This window comes from Pseudophryne corroboree, chromosome 1 (assembly GCF_028390025.1).
Source record: "Pseudophryne corroboree isolate aPseCor3 chromosome 1, aPseCor3.hap2, whole genome shotgun sequence".
NCBI lineage: Eukaryota > Metazoa > Chordata > Amphibia > Anura > Myobatrachidae > Pseudophryne > Pseudophryne corroboree.
Window position 1 is genome coordinate 955,317,153 of NC_086444.1, and position 23,656 is coordinate 955,340,808.

Below are 23,656 nucleotides of genomic sequence, written 5' to 3' on the forward strand. Positions count from 1 at the left end.
ACGACACAGAGGTAGGTAGAGCAGTGGCCTTCCGTACCATACTGCTATATATACTGGTGGTCACTGTCAGCAAACTGCAAAACTAAAATGCACCACAGGTATAGAATCTAGATGGATAGTATACTTGACGACACAGAGTTAGGTAGAGCAGTGGCCTTCCATACCGTACTGCTATATATACTGGTGGCCACTATCAGCAAACTGCAAAACTAAAATGCACCACCGGTATAGAATCTAGATGGATAGTATACTTGACGACACAGAGGTAGGTAGAGCAGTGGCCTTCCGTACCGTACTGCTATTTATACTGGTGGTCACTGTCAGCAAACTTCAAAACTAAAATGCACCACAGGTATAAAATCTAGATTGATAGTATACTTGACGACACAGAGGTAGGTAGAGCAGTGGCCTTCTGTACCGTACTGCTATATATACTGGTGGTCACTGTCAGCAAACTGCAAAACTAAAATGCACCACAGGTATAGAATCTAGATGGATAGTATACTTGATGACACAGAGGTAGGTAGAGCAGTGGCTTTCCGTACCGTACTGCTATATATACTGGTGGTCACTGTCAGCAAACTGCAAAACTAAAATGCACCACAGGTATAGAATCTAAATGAATAGTATACTTGATGACACAGAGGTAGGTAGAGCAGTGGCCTTCCGTACCGTACTGCTATATATACTGGTGGACACTGTCAGCAACCTGCAAAACCAAAATGCATCACAGGTATAGAATCTAGATGGATAGTATACTTGACGACACAGAGTTAGGTAGAGCAGTGGCCTTCCATACCGTACTGCTATATATACTGGTGGCCACTGTCAGCAAACTGCAAAACTAAAATGCACCACAGGTATAGAATCTAGATGGATAGTATACTTGACGACACAGAGGTAGGTAGAGCAGTGGCCTTCCGTACCGTACTGCTATATATACTGGTGGACACTGTCAGCAACCTGCAAAACCAAAATGCACCACAGGTATAGAATCTAGATGGATAGTATACTTGACGACACAGAGTTAGGTAGAGCAGTGGCCTTCCATACCGTACTGCTATATATACTGGTGGCCACTGTCAGCAAACTGCAAAACTAAAATGCACCACAGGTATAGAATCTAGATGGATAGTATACTTGACGACACAGAGGTAGGTAGAGCAGTGGCCTTCCGTACCGTACTGCTATATATACTGTTGGTCACTGTCAGCAAACTGCAAAACTAAAATGCACCACAGGTATAGAATTTAGATGGATAGTATACTTGATGACACAGAGGTAGGTAGAGCAGTGGCCTTCCGTACCGTACTGCCATATATACTGGTGGTCACTGTCAGCAAACTGCAAAACTAAAATGCACTACAGGTATAGAATCTAGATGGATAGTATACTTGACGACACAGAGGTAGGCAGAGCAGTGGCCTTCCGTACCGTACTGCTATATATACTGGTGGTCACTGTCAGCAAACTGCAAAACTAAAATGCACCACAGGTATAGAATCTAGATGGATAGTATACTTGATGACACAGAGGTAGGTAGAGCAGTGGCCTTCCGTACCATACTGCTATATATACTGGTGGTCACTGTCAGCAAACTGCAAAACTAAAATGCACCACCGGTATAGAATCTAGATGGATAGTATACTTGACGACACAGAGGTAGGTAGAGCAGTGGACTTCCGTACCGTACTGCTATATATACTGGTGGTCACTGTCAGCAAACTGCAAAACTAAAATGCACCACAGGTATAGAATCTAGATGGATAGTATACTTGACGACACAGAGGTAGGTAGAGCAGTGGCCTTCCGTACCGTACTGCTATATATACTGGTGGTCACTGTCAGCAAACTGCAAAACTAAAATGCACCACAGGCATAGAATCTAGATGGATAGTATACTTGACGACACAGAGGTAGGTAGAGCAGTGGCCTTCCGTACCGTACTGCTATATATACTGGTGGTCACTGTCAGCAAACTGCAAAACTAAAATGCACCACCGGTATAGAATCTAGATGGATAGTATACTTGACGACACAGAGGTAGGTAGAGCAGTGGCCTTCCGTACCGTACTGCTTTATATACTGGTGGACACTGTCAGCAACCTGCAAAACCAAAATGCACCACAGGTATAGAATCTAGATGGATAGTATACTTGACGACACAGAGGTAGGTAGAGCAGTGGCCTTCCGTGCCGTACTGCTATATATACTGGTGGTCACTGTCAGCAAACTGCAAAACTAAAATGCACCACAGGTATAGAATCTAGATGGATAGTATACTTGACGACACAGAGGTAGGTAGAGCAGTGGCCTTCCGTACCGTACTGCTATATATACTGGTGGTCACTGTCAGCAAACTGCAAAACTAAAATGCACCACAGGCATAGAATCTAGATGGATAGTATACTTGACGACACAGAGGTAGGTAGAGCAGTGGCCTTCCGTACCGTACTGCTATATATACTGGTGGTCACTGTCAGCAAACTGCAAAACTAAAATGCACCACCGGTATAGAATCTAGATGGATAGTATACTTGACGACACAGAGGTAGGTAGAGCAGTGGCCTTCCGTACCGTACTGCTATTTATACTGGTGGTCACTGTCAGCATACTGCAAAACTAAAATACACCACAGGTATAGAATCTAGATGGATAGTATACTTGACGACACAGAGGTAGGTAGAGCAGTGGCCTTCCGTACCGTACTGCTATATATACTGGTGGTCACTGTCAGCAAACTGCAAAACTAAAATGCACCACAGGCATAGAATCTAGATGGATAGTATACTTGACGACACAGAGGTAGGTAGAGCAGTGGCCTTCCGTACCATACTGCTATATATACTGGTGGTCACTGTCAGCAAACTGCAAAACTAAAATGCACCACCGGTATAGAATCTAGATGGATAGTATACTTGACGACACAGAGGTAGGTAGAGCAGTGGCCTTCCGTACCGTACTGCTATTTATACTGGTGGTCACTGTCAGCAAACTGCAAAACTAAAATGCACCACAGGTATAGAATCTAGATGGATAGTATACTTGACGACACAGAGGTAGGTAGAGCAGTGGCCTTCCGTACCGTACTGCTATATATACTGGTGGTCACTGTCAGCAAACTGCAAAACTAAAATGCACCACAGGCATAGAATCTAGATGGATAGTATGCTTGACGACACAGAGGTAGGTAGAGCAGTGGCCTTCTGTACCGTACTGTTATATATACTGGTGGTGACTCAGCAAACTGCAAAACTAAAATGCACCACAGGTATAGAATCTAGATGGATAGTATACTTGACGACACAGAGGTAGGTAGAGCAGTGGCCTTCCGTACCGTACTGCTATATATACTGGTGGTCACTGTCAGCAAACTGCAAAACTAAAATGCACCACATGTATAGAATCTAGATGGATAGTATACTTGACGACACAGAGGTAGGTAGTGCAGTGGCCTTCTGTACCGTACTGCTATATATACTGGTGGTCACTGTCAGCAAACTGCAAAACTAAAATGCACCACAGGTATAGAATCTAGATGGATAGTATACTTGACGACACAGAGGTAGGTAGAGCAGTGGCCTTCCGACCCGTACTGCTATTTATACTGGTGGTCACTGTCAGCAAACTGCAAAACTAAAATGCACCACAGGTATAGAATCTAGATGGATAGTATACTTGACGACACAGAGGTAGGTAGAGCAGTGGCCTTCCGTACCGTACTGCTATATATACTGGTGGTCACTGTCAGCAAACTGCAAAACTAAAATGCACCACAGGCATAGAATCTAGATGGATAGTATGCTTGACGACACAGAGGTAGGTAGAGCAGTGGCCTTCTGTACCGTACTGTTATATATACTGGTGGTCACTGTCAGCAAACTGCAAAACTAAAATGCACCACAGGTATAGAATCTAGATGGATAGTATACTTGACGACACAGAGGTAGGTAGAGCAGTGGCCTTCCGTACCGTACTGCTATATATACTGGTGGTCACTGTCAGCAAACTGCAAAACTAAAATGCACCACAGGCATAGAATCTAGATGGATAGTATGCTTGACGACACAGAGGTAGGTAGAGCAGTGGCCTTCTGTACCGTACTGTTATATATACTGGTGGTCACTGTCAGCAAACTGCAAAACTAAAATGCACCACAGGTATAGAATCTAGATGGATAGTATACTTGACAACACAGAGTTAGGTAGAGCAATGGCCTTCCGTACCGTACTGCTATATATACTGGTGGTCACTGTCAGCAAACTGCAAAACTAAAATGCACCACAGGTATAGAATCTAGATGGATAGTATACTTGATGACACAGAGGTAGGTAGAGCAGTGGCCTTCCGTACCATACTGCTATATATACTGGTGGTCACTGTCAGCAAACTGCAAAACTAAAATGCACCACCGGTATAGAATCTAGATGGATAGTATACTTGACGACACAGAGGTAGGTAGAGCAGTGGCCTTCCGTACCGTACTGCTATATATATTGGTGGTCACTGTCAGCAAACTGCAAAACTAAAATGCACCACAGGTATAGAATCTAGATGGATAGTATACTTGATGACACAGAGGTAGGTAGAGCAGTGGCCTTCCGTACCGTACTGCTTTATATACTGGTGGACACTGTCAGCAACCTGCAAAACCAAAATGCACCACAGGTATAGAATCTAGATGGATAGTATACTTGACGACACAGAGGTAGGTAGAGCAGTGGCCTTCCGTACCGTACTGCTATATATATACTGGTGGTCACTGTCAGCAAACTGCAAAACTAAAATGCACCACAGGTATAGAATCTAGATGGATAGTATACTTGACGACACAGAGGTAGGTAGAGCAGTGGCCTTCCGTACCGTACTGCTATATATACTGGTGGTCACTGTCAGCAAACTGCAAAACTAAAATGCACCACAGGCATAGAATCTAGATGGATAGTATACTTGACGACACAGAGGTAGGTAGAGCAGTGGCCTTCCGTACCGTACTGCTATATATACTGGTGGTCACTGTCAGCAAACTGCAAAACTAAAATGCACCACCGGTATAGAATCTAGATGGATAGTATACTTGACGACACAGAGGTAGGTAGAGCAGTGGCCTTCCGTACCGTACTGCTATATATACTGGTGGTCACTGTCAGCAAACTGCAAAACTAAAATGCACCACAGGCATAGAATCTAGATGGATAGTATGCTTGACGACACAGAGGTAGGTAGAGCAGTGGCCTTCTGTACCGTACTGTTATATATACTGGTGGTCACTGTCAGCAAACTGCAAAACTAAAATGCACCACAGGTATAGAATCTAGATGGATAGTATACTTGACAACACAGAGTTAGGTAGAGCAATGGCCTTCCGTACCGTACTGCTATATATACTGGTGGTCACTGTCAGCAAACTGCAAAACTAAAATGCACCACAGGTATAGAATCTAGATGGATAGTATACTTGATGACACAGAGGTAGGTAGAGCAGTGGCCTTCCGTACCATACTGCTATATATACTGGTGGTCACTGTCAGCAAACTGCAAAACTAAAATGCACCACCGGTATAGAATCTAGATGGATAGTATACTTGACGACACAGAGGTAGGTAGAGCAGTGGCCTTCCGTACCGTACTGCTATATATATTGGTGGTCACTGTCAGCAAACTGCAAAACTAAAATGCACCACAGGTATAGAATCTAGATGGATAGTATACTTGATGACACAGAGGTAGGTAGAGCAGTGGCCTTCCGTACCGTACTGCTTTATATACTGGTGGACACTGTCAGCAACCTGCAAAACCAAAATGCACCACAGGTATAGAATCTAGATGGATAGTATACTTGACGACACAGAGGTAGGTAGAGCAGTGGCCTTCCGTACCGTACTGCTATATATACTGGTGGTCACTGTCAGCAAACTGCAAAACTAAAATGCACCACAGGTATAGAATCTAGATGGATAGTATACTTGACGACACAGAGGTAGGTAGAGCAGTGGCCTTCCGTACCGTACTGCTATATATACTGGTGGTCACTGTCAGCAAACTGCAAAACTAAAATGCACCACAGGCATAGAATCTAGATGGATAGTATACTTGACGACACAGAGGTAGGTAGAGCAGTGGCCTTCCGTACCGTACTGCTATATATACTGGTGGTCACTGTCAGCAAACTGCAAAACTAAAATGCACCACCGGTATAGAATCTAGATGGATAGTATACTTGACGACACAGAGGTAGGTAGAGCAGTGGCCTTCCGTACCGTACTGCTATTTATACTGGTGGTCACTGTCAGCATACTGCAAAACTAAAATACACCACAGGTATAGAATCTAGATGGATAGTATACTTGACGACACAGAGGTAGGTAGAGCAGTGGCCTTCCGTACCGTACTGCTATTTATACTGGTGGTCACTGTCAGCAAACTGCAAAACTAAAATGCACCACAGGTATAGAATCTAGATGCATAGTATACTTGACGACACAGAGGTAGGTAGAGCAGTGGCCTTCCGTACCGTACTGCTATATATACTGGTGGTCACTGTCAGCAAACTGCAAAACTAAAATGCACCACAGGTATAGAATCTAGATGGATAGTATGCTTGACGACACAGAGGTAGGTAGAGCAGTGGCCTTCTGTACCGTACTGTTATATATACTGGTGGTCACTGTCAGCAAACTGCAAAACTAAAATGCACCACAGGTATAGAATCTAGATGGATAGTATACTTGACGACACAGAGGTAGGTAGTGCAGTGGCCTTCTGTACCGTACTGCTATATATACTGGTGGTCACTGTCAGCAAACTGCAAAACTAAAATGCACCACAGGTATAGAATCTAGATGGATAGTATACTTGACGACACAGAGGTAGGTAGAGCAGTGGCCTTCAGACCCGTACTGCTATATATACTGTTGGTCACTGTCAGCAAACTGCAAAACTAAAATGCACCACAGGTATAGAATCTAGATGAATAGTATACTTGACGACACAGAGGTAGGTAGAGCAGTGGCCTTCCGTACCGTACTGCTATTTATACTGGTGGTCACTGTCAGCAAACTGCAAAACTAAAATGCACCACAGGTATAGAATCTAGATGGATAGTATACTTGACGACACAGAGGTAGGTAGAGCAGTGACCTCCCGTACCGTACTGCTATATATACTGGTGGTCACTGTCAGCAAACTGCAAAACTAAAATGCACCACAGGCATAGAATCTAGATGGATAGTATACTTGATGACACAGAGGTAGGTAGAGCAGTGGCCTTCCGTACCATACTGCTATATATACTGGTGGTCACTGTCAGCAAACTGCAAAACTAAAATGCACCACAGGTATAGAATCTAGATGGATAGTATACTTGACGACACAGAGTTAGGTAGAGCAGTGGCCTTCCATACCGTACTGCTATATATACTGGTGGCCACTATCAGCAAACTGCAAAACTAAAATGCACCACCGGTATAGAATCTAGATGGATAGTATACTTGACGACACAGAGGTAGGTAGAGCAGTGGCCTTCCGTACCGTACTGCTATTTATACTGGTGGTCACTGTCAGCAAACTTCAAAACTAAAATGCACCACAGGTATAAAATCTAGATTGATAGTATACTTGACGACACAGAGGTAGGTAGAGCAGTGGCCTTCTGTACCGTACTGCTATATATACTGGTGGTCACTGTCAGCAAACTGCAAAACTAAAATGCACCACAGGTATAGAATCTAGATGGATAGTATACTTGATGACACAGAGGTAGGTAGAGCAGTGGCTTTCCGTACCGTACTGCTATATATACTGGTGGTCACTGTCAGCAAACTGCAAAACTAAAATGCACCACAGGTATAGAATCTAAATGAATAGTATACTTGATGACACAGAGGTAGGTAGAGCAGTGGCCTTCCGTACCGTACTGCTATATATACTGGTGGACACTGTCAGCAACCTGCAAAACCAAAATGCATCACAGGTATAGAATCTAGATGGATAGTATACTTGACGACACAGAGTTAGGTAGAGCAGTGGCCTTCCATACCGTACTGCTATATATACTGGTGGCCACTGTCAGCAAACTGCAAAACTAAAATGCACCACAGGTATAGAATCTAGATGGATAGTATACTTGACGACACAGAGGTAGGTAGAGCAGTGGCCTTCCGTACCGTACTGCTATATATACTGGTGGACACTGTCAGCAACCTGCAAAACCAAAATGCACCACAGGTATAGAATCTAGATGGATAGTATACTTGACGACACAGAGTTAGGTAGAGCAGTGGCCTTCCATACCGTACTGCTATATATACTGGTGGCCACTGTCAGCAAACTGCAAAACTAAAATGCACCACAGGTATAGAATCTAGATGGATAGTATACTTGACGACACAGAGGTAGGTAGAGCAGTGGCCTTCCGTACCGTACTGCTATATATACTGTTGGTCACTGTCAGCAAACTGCAAAACTAAAATGCACCACAGGTATAGAATTTAGATGGATAGTATACTTGATGACACAGAGGTAGGTAGAGCAGTGGCCTTCCGTACCGTACTGCCATATATACTGGTGGTCACTGTCAGCAAACTGCAAAACTAAAATGCACTACAGGTATAGAATCTAGATGGATAGTATACTTGACGACACAGAGGTAGGCAGAGCAGTGGCCTTCCGTACCGTACTGCTATATATACTGGTGGTCACTGTCAGCAAACTGCAAAACTAAAATGCACCACAGGTATAGAATCTAGATGGATAGTATACTTGATGACACAGAGGTAGGTAGAGCAGTGGCCTTCCGTACCATACTGCTATATATACTGGTGGTCACTGTCAGCAAACTGCAAAACTAAAATGCACCACCGGTATAGAATCTAGATGGATAGTATACTTGACGACACAGAGGTAGGTAGAGCAGTGGCCTTCCGTACCGTACTGCTATATATATTGGTGGTCACTGTCAGCAAACTGCAAAACTAAAATGCACCACAGGTATAGAATCTAGATGGATAGTATACTTGATGACACAGAGGTAGGTAGAGCAGTGGCCTTCCGTACCGTACTGCTTTATATACTGGTGGACACTGTCAGCAACCTGCAAAACCAAAATGCACCACAGGTATAGAATCTAGATGGATAGTATACTTGACGACACAGAGGTAGGTAGAGCAGTGGCCTTCCGTGCCGTACTGCTATATATACTGGTGGTCACTGTCAGCAAACTGCAAAACTAAAATGCACCACAGGTATAGAATCTAGATGGATAGTATACTTGACGACACGGAGGTAGGTAGAGCAGTGGCCTTCCGTACCATACTGCTATATATACTGGTGGTCACTGTCAGCAAACTGCAAAACTAAAATGCACCACAGGCATAGAATCTAGATGGATAGTATACTTGACGACACAGAGGTAGGTAGAGCAGTGGCCTTCCGTACCGTACTGCTATATATACTGGTGGTCACTGTCAGCAAACTGCAAAACTAAAATGCACCACCGGTATAGAATCTAGATGGATAGTATACTTGACGACACAGAGGTAGGTAGAGCAGTGGCCTTCCGTACCGTACTGCTATTTATACTGGTGGTCACTGTCAGCATACTGCAAAACTAAAATACACCACAGGTATAGAATCTAGATGGATAGTATACTTGACGACACAGAGGTAGGTAGAGCAGTGGCCTTCCGTACCGTACTGCTATATATACTGGTGGTCACTGTCAGCAAACTGCAAAACTAAAATGCACCACAGGCATAGAATCTAGATGGATAGTATACTTGACGACACAGAGGTAGGTAGAGCAGTGGCCTTCCGTACCATACTGCTATATATACTGGTGGTCACTGTCAGCAAACTGCAAAACTAAAATGCACCACCGGTATAGAATCTAGATGGATAGTATTCTTGACGACACAGAGGTAGGTAGAGCAGTGGCCTTCCGTACCGTACTGCTATATATACTGGTGGTCACTGTCAGCAAACTGCAAAACTAAAATGCACCACAGGCATAGAATCTAGATGGATAGTATGCTTGACGACACAGAGGTAGGTAGAGCAGTGGCCTTCTGTACCGTACTGTTATATATACTGGTGGTGACTGTCAGCAAACTGCAAAACTAAAATGCACCACAGGTATAGAATCTAGATGGATAGTATACTTGACGACACAGAGGTAGGTAGAGCAGTGGCCTTCCGTACCGTACTGCTATATATACTGGTGGTCACTGTCAGCAAACTGCAAAACTAAAATGCACCACATGTATAGAATCTAGATGGATAGTATACTTGACGACACAGAGGTAGGTAGAGCAGTGGCCTTCCGACCCGTACTGCTATTTATACTGGTGGTCACTGTCAGCAAACTGCAAAACTAAAATGCACCACAGGTATAGAATCTAGATGGATAGTATACTTGACGACACAGAGGTAGGTAGAGCAGTGGCCTTCCGTACCGTACTGCTATATATACTGGTGGTCACTGTCAGCAAACTGCAAAACTAAAATGCACCACAGGCATAGAATCTAGATGGATAGTATGCTTGACGACACAGAGGTAGGTAGAGCAGTGGCCTTCTGTACCGTACTGTTATATATACTGGTGGTCACTGTCAGCAAACTGCAAAACTAAAATGCACCACAGGTATAGAATCTAGATGGATAGTATACTTGATGACACAGAGGTAGGTAGAGCAGTGGCCTTCCGTACCGTACTGCTATATATACTGGTGGTCACTGTCAGCAAACTGCAAAACTAAAATGCACCACAGGCATAGAATCTAGATGGATAGTATGCTTGACGACACAGAGGTAGGTAGAGCAGTGGCCTTCTGTACCGTACTGTTATATATACTGGTGGTCACTGTCAGCAAACTGCAAAACTAAAATGCACCACAGGTATAGAATCTAGATGGATAGTATACTTGACAACACAGAGTTAGGTAGAGCAATGGCCTTCCGTACCGTACTGCTATATATACTGGTGGTCACTGTCAGCAAACTGCAAAACTAAAATGCACCACAGGTATAGAATCTAGATGGATAGTATACTTGATGACACAGAGGTAGGTAGAGCAGTGGCCTTCCGTACCATACTGCTATATATACTGGTGGTCACTGTCAGCAAACTGCAAAACTAAAATGCACCACCGGTATAGAATCTAGATGGATAGTATACTTGACGACACAGAGGTAGGTAGAGCAGTGGCCTTCCGTACCGTACTGCTATATATATTGGTGGTCACTGTCAGCAAACTGCAAAACTAAAATGCACCACAGGTATAGAATCTAGATGGATAGCATACTTGATGACACAGAGGTAGGTAGAGCAGTGGCCTTCCGTACCGTACTGCTTTATATACTGGTGGACACTGTCAGCAACCTGCAAAACCAAAATGCACCACAGGTATAGAATCTAGATGGATAGTATACTTGACGACACAGAGGTAGGTAGAGCAGTGGCCTTCCGTACCGTACTGCTATATATACTGGTGGTCACTGTCAGCAAACTGCAAAACTAAAATGCACCACAGGTATAGAATCTAGATGGATAGTATACTTGACGACACAGAGGTAGGTAGAGCAGTGGCCTTCCGTACCGTACTGCTATATATACTGGTGGTCACTGTCAGCAAACTGCAAAACTAAAATGCACCACAGGCATAGAATCTAGATGGATAGTATACTTGACGACACAGAGGTAGGTAGAGCAGTGGCCTTCCGTACCGTACTGCTATATATACTGGTGGTCACTGTCAGCAAACTGCAAAACTAAAATGCACCACCGGTATAGAATCTAGATGGATAGTATACTTGACGACACAGAGGTAGGTAGAGCAGTGGCCTTCCGTACCGTACTGCTATTTATACTGGTGGTCACTGTCAGCATACTGCGAAACTAAAATACACCACAGGTATAGAATCTAGATGGATAGTATACTTGACGACACAGAGGTAGGTAGAGCAGTGGCCTTCCGTACCGTACTGCTATATATACTGGTGGTCACTGTCAGCAAACTGCAAAACTAAAATGCACCACAGGCATAGAATCTAGATGGATAGTATACTTGACGACACAGAGGTAGGTAGAGCAGTGGCCTTCCGTACCATACTGCTATATATACTGGTGGTCACTGTCAGCAAACTGCAAAACTAAAATGCACCACCGGTATAGAATCTAGATGGATAGTATACTTGACGACACAGAGGTAGGTAGAGCAGTGGCCTTCCGTACCGTACTGCTATATATACTGGTGGTCACTGTCAGCAAACTGCAAAACTAAAATGCACCACAGGCATAGAATCTAGATGGATAGTATGCTTGACGACACAGAGGTAGGTAGAGCAGTGGCCTTCTGTACCGTACTGTTATATATACTGGTGGTGACTGTCAGCAAACTGCAAAACTAAAATGCACCACAGGTATAGAATCTAGATGGATAGTATACTTGACGACACAGAGGTAGGTAGAGCAGTGGCCTTCCGTACCGTACTGCTATATATACTGGTGGTCACTGTCAGCAAACTGCAAAACTAAAATGCACCACATGTATAGAATCTAGATGGATAGTATACTTGACGACACAGAGGTAGGTAGTGCAGTGGCCTTCTGTACCGTACTGCTATATATACTGGTGGTCACTGTCAGCAAACTGCAAAACTAAAATGCACCACAGGTATAGAATCTAGATGGATAGTATACTTGACGACACAGAGGTAGGTAGAGCAGTGGCCTTCCGACCCGTACTGCTATTTATACTGGTGGTCACTGTCAGCAAACTGCAAAACTAAAATGCACCACAGGTATAGAATCTAGATGGATAGTATACTTGACGACACAGAGGTAGGTAGAGCAGTGGCCTTCCGTACAGTACTGCTATATATACTGGTGGTCACTGTCAGCAAACTGCAAAACTAAAATGCACCACAGGCATAGAATCTAGATGGATAGTATGCTTGACGACACAGAGGTAGGTAGAGCAGTGGCCTTCTGTACCGTACTGTTATATATACTGGTGGTCACTGTCAGCAAACTGCAAAACTAAAATGCACCACAGGTATAGAATCTAGATGGATAGTATACTTGACGACACAGAGGTAGGTAGAGCAGTGGCCTTCCGTACCGTACTGCTATATATACTGGTGGTCACTGTCAGCAAACTGCAAAACTAAAATGCACCACAGGCATAGAATCTAGATGGATAGTATGCTTGACGACACAGAGGTAGGTAGAGCAGTGGCCTTCTGTACCGTACTGTTATATATACTGGTGGTCACTGTCAGCAAACTGCAAAACTAAAATGCACCACAGGTATAGAATCTAGATGGATAGTATACTTGACAACACAGAGTTAGGTAGAGCAATGGCCTTCCGTACCGTACTGCTATATATACTGGTGGTCACTGTCAGCAAACTGCAAAACTAAAATGCACCACAGGTATAGAATCTAGATGGATAGTATACTTGACGACACAGAGTTAGGTAGAGCAATGGCCTTCCGTACCGTACTGCTATATATACTGGTGGTCATTGTCAGCAAAACTCTGCACTGTACTCCTCCTATATAATACTGCTGGTCCCCACAATAAAGCAGTGTGAGCACAGATTTATGCAGCACACTGAGCACAGATATGGAGCGTTTTTCAGGCAGCGAAAGGATAAAGCTGGTGGTCACTGATCAGCCAAACTCTGCACTGTACTCCTCCTATATAATACAGCTGCTCCCCAGTCCCCACAATTAAACAATAAGCACAAATATTTGCAGCAACATTAATAAACGGAGAGGACGCCAGCCACGTCCTCTACCTAACATTTCCAATGCACGAGTGAAAATGGCGGCGACGCGCGGCTCCTTATATAGAATATGAATCTTGCGAGAATCCGACCGCGGGATGATGACGTTCGGGCGCGCTCGGGTTAACCGAGCCATACGGGAGAATCCGAGTATGCCTCGGACCCGTGTAAAATGGGTGAAGTTCGGGGGGGTTCGGTTTCCGAGGAACCGAACCCGCTCATCACTAATATATACCCAAAACCACTTCTCAACTAATAGCCAAAAAGATGATTATTTGTTCAGGAGGAATGCCGGGCATATTTTATATATATATATAGAGAGAGAGAGAGAGAGAGAGAGAGAGCTCTATGGTCCCTGATCCCAATTGAAAAACAGTCAGGATCAGCAATCAGGTATTATTTTAATATGTGTCATTTCCCCGATTTCTCGATAGATCACCGATCGGCAGTACAGCAGTGCCGGCGGAGTGGGGAATCGCAGCCGTTGATGTATGGGGACCAAAACTTGCAGAAACAGTGTGAAACTGTTCAAATGATAGGGCTGTTCTAAACAGAGTGTGGCCGCTTGACCAAGGTCTGCTAGGAGGGATCAGTCTGTGTGGTCACATTCAGGTTAGGTAGCGTCTTGTGACCAATAGCTCTATTTAAGTTGGTGCTTACCATTTGTGGTATAGTAACCTCAGAGGTTCAGAGTCAGGACTGTGTGGTTTTAAATAATAGAAGTAAGAGGGTGGTGTTCTGCGCTCCTTAGCTGCATTGTTATGTTATGAGGGGTGTGTGTAGATAGATTTATGTGGAATCAGTGTACTATAGCATCAGACACTGGGGGTAATTCCAAGTTGATCGCAGCAGGACATTTTTTAGCAATTGGGCAAAACCATGTGCACTGCAGGGGGGCAGATATAACATTTGCAGAGAGAGTTAGATTTGGGTGGGTTATTTTGTTTTTTTGCAGGGTAAATACTGGCTGCTTTATTTTTACACTGCAATTTAGATTGCAGATTGAACACACCACACCCAAATCTAACTCTCTCTACACATGTTATATCTGCCTCCCCTGCAGTGCACATGGTTTTGCCCAACTGCTAAAAATGTCCTGTTGCGATCAACTTGGAATTACACCCACTAGTGGTTAATATCTGGCCACTTAGTAAAATGATAAGATCAGAGATAGTGGATAGTGCCTAAATTTGGTGCAAATGCCAATATCTGCAATAAAACAGTATATGTGTTGTATAGAAGGATTCAGTATGATATTATGGCTGATGGGATGCCGGTGTTCAGAATCCTAAAAGTGTAAATCACGATAGGGGGAGGTAAGACTGTTCCCTCCTACCCCCTAACCATAACCCTCCCTTTCCACAGCCTAACCATAACCTTACACCCCTGCACCTCTTACCATGACCCTAACCCCCCACCCCGGGTGGCACCTACACCTATCCCCATGGCCCTAGCCTGTCCGCTCTACTTACGGTCAGAATGCCGGCTGTCGGGATTCCGGCATCGGTCTCCTGACCCTTTAGGGATTCCTGCGTAGGTATTCTGGCAGCTGTTGGGATTCTGGGGTCGGCATTCCAAATGCAAGTATCTTGAACACATTCAGTGTATAAAAATACAGTCAGGGCCAGTTCCAGGCATGTTCCAAAAAAGCGGCCGAACAGGGCGCCACACTTTATGGGCGCCACTAGCTCTCACCACCATATTGGAGCCTGGAGCCGTTCATATAGCAGCAGCGTCCGCCTCCAAGCAAAGACATGCACTGAATCACATCCCACAGCCATAAGTAAACCCCCTCCCCACTAACCGGCGCTGGCCCGTGAGCCAATCAGAGCTCGCGGTCTAGCAGCTGAGTCTCCTGATTGGCTGCTGGACCATAAGCTTTGATTGGCTCGCGGACCGGCGTCCAGCTGGAGCTAGACACCGCCACGGCCGCCAGAAACTGAGGGACAGCATAGGCGCACAGTGCGCTCTCCTTCCCGCCCTCAACTTTATAACAGCAGCAGCCTCCCCGGCCTCAACTTAAGAGCAGCATCAGCTGCCTACCCACCCTTAAGAACAAGAGCAGCGCGGTGAGCACCACTTGGGGGGGATATCATGTGTATCTGGCATTAGGGGCATATCTAGCACTGTGTGAGGACATGTGTATCTGGCATTGGGGGCATATCTGGCACTGTGGGGACATGTGTATCTGGCACTGTGGGAATATCTGGCACTGTGTGGGGACATGTGTATCTGGCACTGGGGGCATATATATATCTAGCACTGTGGGGCATATATGTATCTGGCACTGTGGGGCATATATGTATCTGGCACTGTAGGGAAATGTGTATCTGCGGGCATATCATGTGTATCATGCACTGCTGTGGGGCATATCATGTGTATCATGCACTGCTGTGGGGCATATCATGTGTATCTGGCACTGCTGGGGGGCATATCATGTGTATCTGGCACTGCTGGGGGGCATATCATGTGTATCTGGCCCTGTTGCTGGGCATATCATGTGTATCTGGCACTTCTGGGCGGCATATTGTGTCTATCTGGCACTGCAGTGGGAATATCATGCTTATCTGGCACTGCTGGGGGGCATGTCATGTCTATCTGGCACTGCACTACTAGGGTCATTATGTGTATCTGGCACTATACTGGAGACATTATGTGTAAGGAACACTACTGTGGCTGTTATATGTAAGGTTGCTAATTATGTGTGCAGTGGGGGTGTGAGAAGATATTTATTTATAGTTTGATAATATGAAGTTGTGAGGCCACGCCCACATTTCCAGGAGCGCGCACATGGGGGAGGGGAGGGGGGCGCTTCAAAATTTTCTCACTCGGGGTGCTAGTAGGCCTGGAGCCGGCCCTGAATACAGTGATATTCTATGTCCCAATGTAATTTCTATATTAGTGCAATATCCGCAAGCTTACAGGTTTAAAATGTTTATTGTGAACACTTATTTATCAAAATAGGTAAATTAATTCCACAAATAAAAAATAACCCTTTGTAACACTGTCTAGTTGGGGTGTGATACTTAATCCCAGTGGACGGGATGCCGGCTGTCAATATACCAACAGCGGCATCCCTGCCGCCAGAATTCCGGTAGCGGGGTGAGTGCTAAGAGTCCCCTTGAAGGGCTCACTGCACTCACCACGATGCGAAAATGGTGGTTTGCTGTGCTCGCCATGGGATCTATTCGCACTCAATGGGTGCGTAAACACCCATGAGTGGGAATAACCTGTTGCACCGGGATTCTGGCTGCCGGGATTTTGACGTTGGTATCCTGGACACGGCGATTCTGACAGCCGGCATTTTAACTGCATCCCGTCCAGTTGTGGTAGCAGAATACAGCAAGTGTATGGCAATGGTGTGGGTGCACAAACCTCCCACCTAGTCACTGAAGTTCTATCTTACCCGTTGTCAGACTGCCTGCATTAAGGGGCTAATTCAGGTTGGATCGCAAATCGCGATTCAACCAGAATCTTTGCGGTGGTGCCGCGGGCACATGCGCAGTGGGCCGTACTGTGCATGCGTCCGCAGAAAATGCGTTTGCCTCTGCCTGTCAATCAAGCAGAGGTGGTTGCGTGTCGGGAGGGGGTGGCAACGCTCCATTTCCAGGGAGGAAACGAAACGTTGCGGGGATGGGGCATCCCGAATGGTGGGCAGTGCCGCGTGAATGGTGGCACGGCTGCGGCAGGTAAGATCGCGCCGGGACTCCTGCGGCCACAGCTAAGCTGTGCTGGCAGGAGTCAACTTTAGTTTCTGCTGACGAGCAGAAATTGCGAGGCGATCGCAATTTCTGCTTGTTGCAGGGGAGTGGGCGCCTGTCAGCATGCTATCCTTACTGAATTAGCTCCTAAATGTGGAGGATGTAAGTGCAGAGCCACAGTTCCTTTGCAGTACTCACTGCACGACTGATTTCCTGTCCTGCTGTTAGAGCTCTTGCTGGGTAGAAAGGAAGGTGATAAAGCTTCTTCTCCCTTCCTGCCATTAGAGGGCTGCCAGCGGGACCTCCCCTCCCAACAGGCAAGCAAATTGCGAGCAAAATTCAGTGAAAGGGTGTGGCCTAATGCCGTGGAGCTATGATCTGGTCAGCAAACAGAGAAAAAAATTGTTCCATCAGATCCCCTGCATGCGTCACCGACCAGAGCTGCGGGCGGGTGGGTGGGGAAGTGCTGTTGATGCCGGAGGGGCGGTCCCTAGGAAGATAAAGGCTGCAGTAGCAGGAAAAATATTTTTCCTGTTTACAGCAGCAAAGACAGCTGTATGTTTTGTGGGCCTATTTTGTAGGGTGGGCCTGGAGCTGCAGCGCCATCAGCCCCATTGTTAATCCATCCCTCTGTGCACACACTGGAAGATTCTTCCTTACAGATGGCTCATTTTATTGGAACTACACTGTCGACTCTCACTTACTGAACCTCATCAAGGGATCACCTGTATGTACAAACACTGGACAATTGAGCTGGTAAATCGGGACTTCCCATGTAAATTCTGGACTTCCATTTGTAAACACATGCAGCTGTGTTAATTTTTATATTTATACAGTATATTCTATATTCTTATATGATGTCATCATTATTGTCAGTCCTTTTATTTTTATGTTACCATGTCTTGATTGATTCTGTCTACCATGCCAGTACTACCTGATTGTTTTCATAGGTACAGTGCCTAATTCATATATTAATTGTTTTTCTTAGGGAATCTTGTGACTACATGCTTACATAAGGTTGCTGCATCTATTGGTTTATATAGGATAACATACTTTTTAAATATAGTGTTAATTCCATACTACTGTATTAGTGCCCAAAATAGTGTTTTTCTTACAGTTTTGGACTAGATAAATATAAACAAGGACAAATTTGTGCAGGTGCTACCTGATGAAATTACTGATATTGTACTTGGAATGGAATGTGAGCAACCTAAAAAGTACCACAACAGGCTCAGCACAGGGTGGGGAAAGCTGCAGCAACTAAGTGGTTTGATAACTATTAAAAGAAATAAAGCAGCACCATGGCCAATGTCCCCTCTATATGTCACTTTGCTGTGTTCCTAGCCATGTAACACAAAGGATAAAGACATTTCTTTAAAAAACTATTAGTTAGATGAAAAAAAATATATAATAGCATACTACAATACATAATATTGTACACATGGGTATATGTATAATTGGTGCAGGCTGTAGGCGCCAAAGGACAGTTATTAATCATCTATTGGTGCAGGGTGTACACATAGATCACTAGTTACCAAATGTTTTTGAATCACGGCGCCCTAGAGCATCGTATCTTTTTTCTCGTCACCCCTAGGCCTAAAGTTTCTGATTGAGAAATTTAGAGAGAAATATTAAATTAAGTGAATTATGTTTATATGGCTTCCTTAAGTTAATTTGTGTGGTGAGAGACAAGATTTGCTTCTGTTTGTGTACATATTTTATGATTGGCAGCCATCAGCACTGTTTTTGCCTTTTACATTGACCATAAATAATTTGAATTGGCCCTGGACCACCAATCCAAGGCACCGCTGCAAGTGTCGGGAGGCACCCCAGTTTGAAAGCCACTGTCATACTGTAGATAATAACTAACTGTCCGCAAGCACCACACAAATCACTTTGCATAGGCTCCATTGTCCTAAAGCAGTAGACTTTAGCACAGTGCCAGTCTACTCAACACATGCACCAGTTAGAGTGTGTAGGTTGGTGGGGAGTACATGGAGGTTGCACCTGGACCACTACCTCTATTAGCCCACTCCTGGTTGATTACTATTACAAATTAACTAATATAACTGTTTTTGCATATGATTAATAAGTGTTTAAAACATCTGAAATATACAGCATCTGGAACACAGATGTATTATTCATTGACAAACACATATTAAAATATCAGTTATTTGGTTTATGGTTTTCCAGGAGACCTGGAAAACATGCACAGTAATGACTTGCTGATGGCCAGCTTTGGGAATCACTGTGGTTAATAGTGCATCGCAGTTGTAAACAGCCAAACATAATATGTTAAATATTTGCTTAGCACTATAATATGTCATCTTTCTTTTTAGGCAAGCAGTCCAACAGGCACTGCTCCAAGAAGCCACTCACAAACGTCAGTATGTCCATCAACTCAGGATATATGTAGGTATGTAGAGTATGGTATATAAAAAAGAAAGTAACTAACTACATGGTAAACCTAAATTATAAGATTATTATTATTTCCTGTTTTATTTTTTTATTTATTTAACATCTGCTTATATTTTCTCATCACATCATGTTATTATTTGATGTTGTCTTTGCCTTTAGTATTGTTTTTCATTTCTCTTTCATTGCTTTTCTTTTCCATCTTTTTCCTTTGTCCATGGATTTTTTATTTTTAGAACTGCCTTACTTGATGTTTCAGAAGATGACCTTGTCCATACTACACCTCTCATACCAATTGCACCATCTAGTAGGGAGACTGGTAAGAAACAAATCAAGAGAAAGTTTAGACGTAAAAGAGCAAGTTGTACCACCTGTGCTCAAACGTTAAAGCAAAGTAACATGAAACCTAATGATGAAACACAGAAAGTAGATGCAACTGACCCAGACTCCTCATCGGATGAGAGACAATGGGCCATGAGACTTAAAAAACATGCAAAAGTGAAACCAATTAAAAAAGGAAGAGTAAGGGATATACCACAACACAACTATGATGGTTCCTCAGATTGTAATGTAATTGAAATGGTTCCAATAACTTCTAAAGACTCATATGAGCAAAAAGGTCATCAACAGCCTTTCAGCAGTTTTGCCAACTCTACTTCTTACCATAGAAGGAGAAAACTGTCAAGGGTCAAAGAATCTAGCACCTCCTCATCTGGATCACCTATTGAAACAAAGCGATATCCTAACAGAAGAGCAAAGAGAAAAGTAAAGCCTTGCTGCATGGATACTGACAAGTGTCAATGTCTCTCTAGAAAAGACAAAGTAGTCAAGACAAAAATAAGGGAGGAAGGTGCTGGTGCAGAGACTTTGGCACCAGTCCCTGCCGGCCCATATGACAGTACTGCTTCACCTATTAACAATGATGAGTGGAGTGATGAAGCAGAAGACTGCAGGTCAGTTATGTGCTGTAGTAGTTTAGTCGGATGACTTGTTTTTAATTTGCTTTTCTATTTTAAATGTTCAAAAGAAACTTCTGTCTCTTTTGACAGGCACATAATGGGCACATAGTACATTCCCAGTTTAACAGGACTTTTACAGCTGTAACTGGTATTTAAACCTAAACTACAATGTATAAAAGTGTTATAGTAGAGAGAAAAAATTAGACAAACACAAATATTATATTCGGAAAAAGTTATTATCACTAACGTGAAGATAAGAATGCAATGATATATATTTAAACCAAATGTGACATTGGTAGATTGGGGATAACTAGACACTTTCAGAATATCATTTTAACTGCCACCAAATTAGGAAAGCACTGTTTTTCCTGAAAGCAAGTCATTTATTTCAGCAGAAAAAAGGTAAAAGTGTAATTTAATATGACTATATAATATACACTGAGGTACTGTATAATAGCTGCAAGTCTCAGTACATGGGATTTGCAGAGAAGGGTGGTGACAACACAGACATATAAACAAAATTAATAATCACTACCATACTATGCTTAATTATTAATTATTTGATTACAATCAATATGTGCTATCATACACTGCAGTAATAGAAATGTTTATTTTCTTGATTAAAAGATGAGTAGCACCATTTCTAGTTGCTGCCCCAAACAGGGTGATTCGATTCAATCCTGTTTAAGATGCATTTTTCTGTTATACTTTCGTGTAAATTGGCAGACATACTTCTACATGAAGCTATATAACTCTACTGTGTATGTACAACCACGGTAACAACTGGTGCACACTGTGATGCCACTGTTATATGCAGGTTTGTTATGACTCTAAAGTCTTTCCAGTCTCTATAATAGGTTGGGGTGATTTATGGATCAATTCCAATTCTACAGATGTGTTCTCATTCACCTAGCATTCTTGCACCATATGGTGAAAGACACTTGGTTCGACTTAAACGCAGTATTTACCTTGTTACCAGAAATATACTAGGAATATACCAACCAGTGGTTGATAATATCGAATGATCGTAATTGAAAAAAAGTTCAATAAACCTGTTCCAATAAACAGTCCCCTTGGTCCCAATATGCTCATGCAAGTCACAACCGTGAGTAATAGTTACCACCAGCATCTCTAAAGGTGTCACGCTTTTTGGACCCTGCCTTAGGAGAGATTTCTTCACACCGTGGAACTCTTTCTGCATCACCAACCAAGGGAAAGCCATTTGCGGACGCCGATTCGCTTAAACACCTTGAGAGACGCTGGTGGTAACTATTACTCATGGTTGTGACTTGCATGAGCCTATTAAGACCAACGGGACTGTTTATTGGAACAGGTTTATTAAACTTTTCTTCAATTACGATCATTTGAAATTGGGAGGAGCACTGCTCACTTTGTATACCAACTTTTCCTAATATATTTTTAATAATGTGTATTTTATATACATTTTTTATATCTTGCTCATTTTTATTCTATTAAATTGTGTTATTGTTGTGACCTACCCTTCTCATCTGTGACCTATAAGCGCTACTTGTTTTCTTGTGCTCATATTTTATTTGTGGTTTGACCAACCCCTTTTGTGTTTAGCTGCTGTGTTGAACCTCCCCATCTAGCACCAGGAGTAAATTACCCTAGGGTAATTTCTTCCATTTTAGTGGTTGATAATATATATTATCACAAATCCCTATAAAACTTTTTTTTATTGCAGCCTCTATCTATACATCTTAATGTTTCTGTTATATTCAGCAGTAGCAGCTGTTCTTAGACTCCAATGCATTTAATCGTAAAGCTGTACAGTATTTCATATTTTGAATTGCTAGAAATGGCATTGTTATACTCTTCTTTGCAAATATAGGTACATATATTCAATGGGAGCCATTTACTACAATATATAGTATGGCACTTTTATGTGTTAAGTAAATTTAAATACATTTAAAAATACATGTTAATAAAATGATTTATTATGCAAAATGTTTGTTGTTTTTTTAATACTGCTTATACGGTACTGTAGTTCTAAAACTCTGTTTAAAGATGATTCTGCTTTGATCCCCCACTGTAAACTTGCCCCCAAACAGCCCCATACTGTATATTCCTGCTTTGAGAGGGGGAACAGCTAAATAAGGGGACAGTAATACAGTGCCTGACATTTACAGCTTATCCTGCTGCCCTAAACTGCAAAACAATGGTGTCAGTGGGAGTAAATTCAACATGTGGGTATGATCGAGGACATTCACCCACGTGCCTGCTTTAAAAGGCAGCTTGTGGTCCTGGCGGGAAGCATCCGGGGACCACAACAGAGACTGGGTAGAGCTGCGGAGGACTGTTGGGAAGGGTAAGCTGAGGAGACCGTTGCAGATCTGGAGCAGCACTAGGGGTGAAAGTGCACCATCAGACTCTGTGACCTGACTCTATCCCCTTCCTGTGGAGCTTACCAGTTCACAGTGAGCCACTGGCGGTGACTGGTGACAGTAGACGGAGGCAGAGCTGCTCGGAGAGGTGAACTTGGGCAGGACAGAGTAGCAGAGATCTGGCCTTTCCCTCAGTGACTGACTGGAGGCAGAGACTGGGAGGTGGCCTCATCAGTAGGAAGCACCCCACCTTACCCTAAAAAGTCTATTGGGGAAGAGCAGCTGCAATTGAGTAACACCGGTAACCTCTAGCTGAGTGACAGAGGGATGGATAACCACAGCTGGAGCCAGTGGTCCGGGAATTGCTCCCTCATAGACTTCAAGAGAGGTATGACTGTGATTACCCCTGACATCACACTGTAGGAGCCAGCAGCATAGTGCACATCA

General features: G+C 43.6%; 1 protein-coding gene across 4 annotated transcripts in view; it reads left to right on the forward strand.

Annotated features, from left to right (window-relative positions):
* Nucleotides 1–23,656, forward strand: part of MARCHF1 (membrane associated ring-CH-type finger 1) — a 508,234-nt gene that overhangs the window by 227,231 nt on the left and 257,347 nt on the right. For 3 of the 4 annotated variants that reach the window (XM_063920437.1, XM_063920435.1, XM_063920436.1), the window contains 2 exons: nt 19,830–19,906; nt 20,142–20,858. In XM_063920437.1, the coding sequence (XP_063776507.1) occupies nt 19,830–19,906; nt 20,142–20,858 (794 nt within the window). The remainder of the gene's footprint in view (nt 1–19,829; nt 19,907–20,141; nt 20,859–23,656) is intronic. The other variant, XM_063920438.1, reaches the window with a different exon arrangement.